The sequence below is a fragment of the Ceratina calcarata genome, unplaced genomic scaffold (genome assembly GCF_001652005.2).
Source record: "Ceratina calcarata isolate Rehan_Ccalc_2016 unplaced genomic scaffold, ASM165200v1 scaffold328.2, whole genome shotgun sequence".
In the NCBI taxonomy this organism is placed as follows: domain Eukaryota; kingdom Metazoa; phylum Arthropoda; class Insecta; order Hymenoptera; family Apidae; genus Ceratina; species Ceratina calcarata.
The window spans coordinates 155,804-163,267 of NW_017155517.1; the positions used below are offsets into that span (position 1 = coordinate 155,804).

The following is a 7,464-nucleotide window of genomic DNA, read 5'->3' on the forward strand; positions in this document are numbered from 1 at the left end:
AGAATTGCTAATAGCTATGTTGCAGAACAAATAAAATAGCGACTGTTATATAATTACAACATCGTGTGTCCTACGTTATTGATATCTTCGTCAGATGTTTTAAATATTAGGTTGGTAAATGGTAATTGAACTATATAGTCCAAGTAGTTGCCTTCGCAAAACCTTCTCAGACAATACAGACAGTATGAATTTAAAAGGAGACGAGATGGCAAATACGGATTTAGCACCTATACTAAAGACATTTTCAATGTCGATGCGTGTTCAGACAATGACCTTCAGTGTGCAACCTTAAAGTAATGCTTCTTAAGTCACTCTGAATGTGTATGGTATACACACACATATATACTTTAGGCGTATTTGCGTCGTATTAAACTAAATGCATATAGTACGTATATAAGATTAAAGCAGTACACGTAGTAATGGAAATTACGGGTGTAAATTATCATAATATGTACACTCATAAATTATTCCGTTAATTACACAAATGCACGAATGCAAATTTGTATATCTACATGCATTCATTTGGTGAGAATTTTGTAGATCCTCTTAATCTTTAATAACTTCCCATTATCCTCTTTCCCCGTCGCTAAAAAAAGACAAGCTCTTCTCTTAAATGTATTGTAAAGAAATTGCTACGTTTAACAAAACAGTAACATTTTCGAAAGGCGTGTGCATAGCTTCGATGCCTTTTTGTTCTTGAGATAAATCTTTCTTTCCTCTCCACCATATAGTATATGAAGATTTTGCAGCTGTGCGCACCCTAAATACATGGAACGCTCAGTAGAAGCGGTCAACGACGACCTTAGTCGAACACAGGACGAAGTTGTCCGACCTCGCCCGATCAGGCTGACGATAGAAGCCGAGATCGGTCGAGGTGAGACGACGATAGGTTCATTGACCGTCTGACCATGAGCCGCGCCCCACATACGATCCTCTCCACGTTCATCGTCCACGGGTTTTGGTTGTTTTGTTCGTAACCGATACCTCAAGATCAAAGCCGTTTCCCTGGAGAAGGTCCTCGTCCTGCCCATTGAACACCTTCACCTGTGAGCGCAATAAAGGCTGCGCACGTTAATCCGTGCTTCCTGCCATTACAAGTCCATCTATCATAAGACTGCAATGCAACTCTGATTTTTCTTCATTGTTATATAATATGCGAGGAACAATTTATTTTTGTACATTTGTACACTTCTTTACTTTTATATTATTTATGACTTATGCGATTCTGTATTTTACATGATGAATTATGCTTCTAGACGTTTGTTCATAAAATAATGTTGTGATAATGCTAAAGGAGAGATTCTAGAAAACTGAATGAAACACAAGTGTTTGTCTGATGTTCTTTGTTTAATTTGTCATTTGCTAGCCACAAATATACGTCTTTCTTGCTGTGCATATTGTATGCCAAATATGAAGTCCGGATAATAATCAATAAGAGCAGTGTTTTTTGTATGTGTGAAATAACTTTTATGTATTGAGAAGTTTCAATTTAATTAAATAAATGTGTGTTTTATAATTTGTCGGAGTATTTTGTACTTAATGTGTTACTGTTAGTTAGTCTTTTGTTGTCAGGGAGTATAACTTATATTATGAAATCTTTTAAGAAAATAATTAACTAATGAGTGAAGTAAAGTCGTAGTATTATGTAAATTACATAATCACTTCTGTAAACTTCTTAATGTATGTTCACTTATACTGTTTCATTAAGTACAAAAAAGCTGCATATTAATAATCAAATAGGGTAGCATGTATTAGCAATAAATGCTCAAGAGAGTAATTGATGTTCTTATCGTAATTTTTGTTCTGTTTCAGCTTCCTAAAGGAAGATCTGTGTGTGCTGTGATTTATCACTCAGGGGGCCGAAACACGCGCAACAACGGACAACCCCACAGGACCGGGGGGTGCTTCTCGTGTCTCGGGAGGAAGGTCAGGGTCTAAAAAGTCACCTTGACTGTAAAACGAAAAATCATACACGAGTCGCTCCTATTTACACCCAATCCTCTGTGCTCACTGTTATTCACAACATATTGAAAATAAAAAAAATTCGATGCCTTCCAGGGACGATATTCGCTCCCTATCCACTGAGCAACGCTGGATCCCTCCTTCAACTGTTAGACGCGATGCACTCACCCCAGAAAGCAGAAATGATCTCATCTTTAGAAAGGTGCGGGGTATTCTTAATAAGCTTACGCCGGAAAAGTTCGCAAAGCTGAGCAACGACCTGCTCAACGTTGAGCTTAATTCTGATGTGATTCTCAAAGGTGTCATTTTCTTGGTAAGTATCACATTGTTACAGAAAAACACAAATTGGTATTTCATAATTTTTCCTTATGATTATTCAATTAAATGAGATTATAATTACTGATACATTATTCCTCACGTATCAGACATCTCGTACAACTGTTTTTAACATTGTTTTTTTTTCCCTCAGATCTTCGAAAAAGCGCTTGATGAACCCAAGTACAGTTCTATGTACGCACAGCTGTGCAAACGGCTATCTGACGAAGCTGCAAATTTTGAACCACGTAAAGCTCTCATCGAAAGTCAAAAAGGCCAAAGCACATTTACACTCCTACTTCTTAACAAGTGCAAAGACGAGTTCGAAAATCGTTCAAAAGCAAGCGAGGCATTCGAGAATCAAGATGAACTCGGACCAGAGGAAGAGGAACGCCGTCAGGTGGCTAAACGGAAGATGCTTGGTAACATCAAATTCATCGGAGAACTGGGAAAATTGGGAATCGTATCGGAACCGATTTTACATCGCTGCATCCAGCAATTGTTGGAAAAGAAAAGGCGAGGGGGATCCAGGGGGGACACTGCCGAGGATATCGAGTGCCTCTGTCAAATCATGCGTACCTGCGGTCGTATCCTTGACTCGGATAAAGGCCGCGGACTCATGGATCAATATTTCAGACGTATGAACTCCCTGGCAGAGAGCAGAGATCTTCCTCTACGCATCAAGTTTATGCTGCGCGATGTAATTGAGCTACGCCGTGATGGCTGGGTACCACGCAAGGCTACTAGCACTGAAGGTCCAATGCCTATCAATCAAATCCGCAGTGATAACGACGAGTCTTCGAGGGGAAATGGCTTCCATAGACGTGAGGATCGCCTCGGAGCTGAATTCTTAAGGAAAATGGGTCGTAGCGGATTGGACATGGACATGATGGGAAGTATACCATTGACTTCCCCCTCGTTCGGCATGCCATCTCCATTCAGCCCAAACGGATTCTCTGGAACGTCCGGGGTTGGTTATGGCCGCCACAATCAACGTAACCAGCCTGGTTACTATCAGAACCAGAATCGTCATCAGAACAACTATCAAGGAAAACACAATCAACAACAACATAATTCACCTCAAAACTTCAATAACAGTACGTACATCAGCTTATCATTAGGTTACGTTATTTATTTATAATAATAAACATTTGTTTTTACCGGTAACGTAATTTAATTGAATTACAGATAGCAATAAAGAACAATTACGCTTCAATAAAAATAAGATGTTGATTGGACATCCAGAAGAAATATCGCTAAGACCATCAGCTAATTCTATGATGTTTAAGCAAACTAACATCAATCCCAACCTACCTCTCAACAGTGGTACGTATTTTATTGTTACAGTATCATGTAGCTCTTTCAAGTTAAATTAATAGATGTTCATAGTCATTGAATTTGGTTGAAAAAATATAATTAAATATACATGGTTCAACCAATTGTTTTACTTGGATGCATACATGTAGCTTCGCGTCCGTAGTAAAATTATGTAGACTTAGAAAATCGGTAATGATGTTTTAATTCTTAAATTGGTAGATATGTTCACAGGACGGGCATCGGAATTACCTCTCCTACGTACTAGCACATTAAAACCTAGTTCGCCATTATTGCACAAGGAATTGCCACCAGCAATCGTGATAAAACAAGGTCCTGTAGACAAGAGGGAGAAAGCTCGCGATAGAAAAGACAAGGGAACTTCTAAAGAAGATATAATGAAGAAGGTGAACACCTTGATGGACGATCTTTGTTCTCATATGAACATACAAGACGCAGTAACAGCTTTTCAAGAACTTAAGATACCCGAACGATTCTTACGTCACGCAGTTTGTACGTTATATTCTAATACATTGGATCGTGGGGATTCCGAGCGCGAGCTTGCTGCCAAGCTTATAGTCGAACTGGAAAAAGCTGGTCCAATTACTCTACAGCAAATACATGAGGGATGGAAGGAATTAGTATCCAATATACCAGAAAAAGAGAGTACTGTGCCTTGTGTAGCGTCTTACGTTGCCTTCTTAACAGCAAAGGCCATCGTCGATAATTTAATTCAATTAATCGATCTCGTCGCTGTGACAGAGAACGGTCAGCATCATCCATTGTTTTTACTTACACTTCAACAATTACATAAAAGCCAAGGCAAGGCAAGACTCACGCAAATCTTTAACGAAAGCAAGGTGAATCTTATCAGTCAGTTACCCGAAGCAGACAAAACAAAAGAGAGATTAGCGGCGATCCTAGAAGACCGAGAGTTGACCTTCCTTTATCCGCTTCTTAAGATCCAAGGGGACATATGGCGTCAATTAGAATATGACCCAAATCCTAACACTCTTTACAAATGGATCAAAGAAAAGCTAGAACCTTCACATCATTCAGATTCAGAATTTATTAACGCTTTGATGAACGTTCTTCTGAAGTACATAACACAGGTTGGTACGATGATATATAATATAATGATTCATACTACGATATTTTATTTATTTCTTTAATGATTTTGGCGCTAATACTAAAAATACAAATTTCATATTTGCTTTCCCATATCTTTCTTTGAGCGGAAAAATAACTACCCTTTTTTTTATAATTGTTTGTATTTTTCATGCTTTTATCAGGAAACAATACTGGCTCCCGGCGTTGATCCTTCTAATGTACCGAAAACAGTAATAGATAAAGAAAAAGCATTGCTGGACAAGTATGCACGCTTGATGCGCTTACTCTTCATCGATATAGAGTCTCAAGTGACTGCTCTCCATGCGCTTCAAGCATTTTGGTTTTCGCACAATTTTCCAAAAGGGATGCTACTGCGATGGTTCGATGGACTTTACCGGCTGGAAGTCATTGAAGAAGATGCTTATTTCAAATGGAAGGAATGTGTTACCGATGCTTATCCAGGCAAAGGGAAAGCATTATTTGAGGTAAATGGCACTTTATTATACTAACTCGTTATTTAAAAGTTTAGACAATCGAGACAATTAGATAATCGGCACAACATATCTCATAATATAAAAAATTCGTTTGACATTGTGTATGACAAAGTTCTAAACTTACGAAATTTACAGAACGTCAAAAACATTCTTGTTCACATATTCATCAACTCCTACTGCAGTTTGACATACTTTTAACTATTGTATTAAAAATGTATACTTCTTTTACAACTCTTTTTTAACAACATTTTTCTTTTAATATGCAATGATTTATTTATGCTTAAAAATTTAAAGTACAGATGTATTAATTGATAACTGTTGAATGGTGTAGGTCAACAGTTGGTTAACATGGTTAGATAACGCATCCACAGAAGACGATAGTGATGACCATAATGATGATGATGATAACAACAAAAACTATAGAATGCAAAAACTGTGAAAAGGATATGTTCTTTGGGCTACCTATTATTTGGAATAGGGTTTTGCTATCTATATTACTGAACCAGATGGTTTCAGTTTACTAATTGAGTTATCTCCATCCATTGTCACAAACATCTTGTTAGTCTCTGTCAAGCCCTCGTACGAAGAAGACGAAGAATGAAGAAAAATAACAACGGACTTTTACAATCTCGTCCAAGCAAAAAGGAGAAAAGGAAAACAGATAGTTCGCAGCCCTTCGAGTGGTTTGCAGCAGACTTTCTAAACAAGAAGTTTTAGAATATTTTAGATAATTGAATATTGATATGATTTATAATCATATTGGGCCAGCAGATATATATATATAATATATCAACATTACCGCCGCTGTATGGACATCGGTGCAGAAAGAAACAAGAAAAAAATTAGTCTGGTGATTTGTGTTGTCAAAGTTTTGTCTAGTATTGTGCATGTGTCACGTTTTTGTAAGTCTTTTTGTCCGCGGCACCCGTGAGTCGCTTGTTATCTCTGTGTACCAGCTTTTACATTTATTATGAGGAATTATTAACTATTATTATTATTACTATTATATAACTGATCGCAAACAGTCGAAATACATCTGTCTTTTCCTAAAGAAACGAAAAAAGAATCGATCAGAAACAGAGGACTGACTCAGCAGTATAATAATATGTAAAATGCAATTATAACGAATTCTCTTTAAAACTAACGAAGGAAAGATAAAACAAGAAAATGAATTTGTAGATCTTAAGAAACGAGAAAAAAAAATAATGAGTCATACTTATACAGACACCAATCAACTAAACACCATTTTTGTCCACGTACCTATATTTGCTGCTCTATTTAATTCTACTCTAAAGAAAAAAGAAATACTAATCAATAACAACCAGCAGCCAACATCATAATTCACTTTAACGTAATATAACATAAAAAGAAATTAGTGACGCAACTAAATCGTATTTAAAAGAAATAAACATACCTTGGTGTAATTTATTACAGATGGCCCCCTGGTTGTTTTGTCGACGAAACCAACAGCCACCTTCACCTTTACTTCCTGCCTTATAGTTTGTCCTAATTAGAATTCAACGCATCGACATGCCGATCGTTTTTTAATTAGTACGAATCCTTCAAACCGACGCGATGCCATAAGTTTTGTCCCCTACATGAATGAAAGTTAGTGCAATATCGCAATTTCTCGTGATCAATGGAGGAAGAAAGCGGACGTTAATTAATTTATAAATGAATCCATCGACTTTCGTGTACATTTCTTCTTCATTTTCCAATAGCACTTTCAATCGAATTATTCTTGTTAAGCTTCTTGTATGTATCGATAATTATGCACCGACTAATTAAACATAAGAATTTGGATACATTTTTTTCTTTATTTGTGAATATTCTTTCAGAATGATGTACATAGTATGATTAGAATAACTATTATTATTATTATTGACGCACTGCTTTCGAATTTTTGTTACCGGACTGAAGTGTTCGAATTAGACTTCATCTTCCTTTACTTCATTTAATAGGTGATTTGCAATCAAAGTATCTCGTTAGTCCAAATACTTATGTAAAATTTCATCATTGTTAGATCTATATCTCTACTTCGAATACACATTTGTTATAGTATCAACTATTGAAAAAACGAAGTGCTCCTAATATTAATCATGTAATAAAAAGTGTCTGGTTCAGTTACAAAGTAAATAATTGCATAATGTGTATCGAATGTGTATTCATATCTTCGTTTTATCTAATTCTCGAACGTAATGACTAGATCTTCGTTGCGAAGAATTAATTATTGCTAATTCGAAAATAATATTCTTTGTACGTGGAATAC

At 36.5% G+C, this 7,464-nt stretch overlaps 1 protein-coding gene across 2 annotated transcripts; it reads left to right on the plus strand.

Moving 5' to 3' along the window:
* Positions 1-2,041: 2,041 nt before the first annotated feature.
* On the plus strand, positions 2,042-6,631 carry NAT1 (N-acetyltransferase 1). Of its 2 annotated transcripts, none has more exons than XM_018024287.2 (6): positions 2,042-2,275; positions 2,432-3,374; positions 3,466-3,603; positions 3,814-4,703; positions 4,884-5,186; positions 5,527-6,631. In XM_018024287.2, exons 1-6 carry the CDS (start codon positions 2,048-2,050, stop codon positions 5,632-5,634), a joined length of 2,610 nt encoding a protein of 869 aa, XP_017879776.1. In that variant the 5' UTR covers positions 2,042-2,047; the 3' UTR covers positions 5,635-6,631. The 2 variants fall into 2 exon arrangements, with proteins under 2 accessions (XP_017879776.1, XP_017879777.2); XM_018024288.2 differs by having other exon boundaries at positions 2,059-2,275; positions 3,826-4,703.
* Positions 6,632-7,464: the final 833 nt, after the last annotated feature.

What these genes read in the sequence shown, in the direction of transcription:
- NAT1 (XM_018024287.2), top strand. Translation starts at nt 2,048, where the DNA reads ATGCCTTCCAGGGACGATATTCGCTCCCTATCCACTGAGCAACGCTGG. An exon ending in ACCTCAAAACTTCAATAACA is followed by an intron (nt 3,375 to 3,465) that starts GTACGTACATCA and finishes ATTGAATTACAG; the next exon opens with ATAGCAATAAAGAACAATTA. An exon ending in CAACCTACCTCTCAACAGTG is followed by an intron (nt 3,604 to 3,813) that starts GTACGTATTTTA and finishes TTAAATTGGTAG; the next exon opens with ATATGTTCACAGGACGGGCA.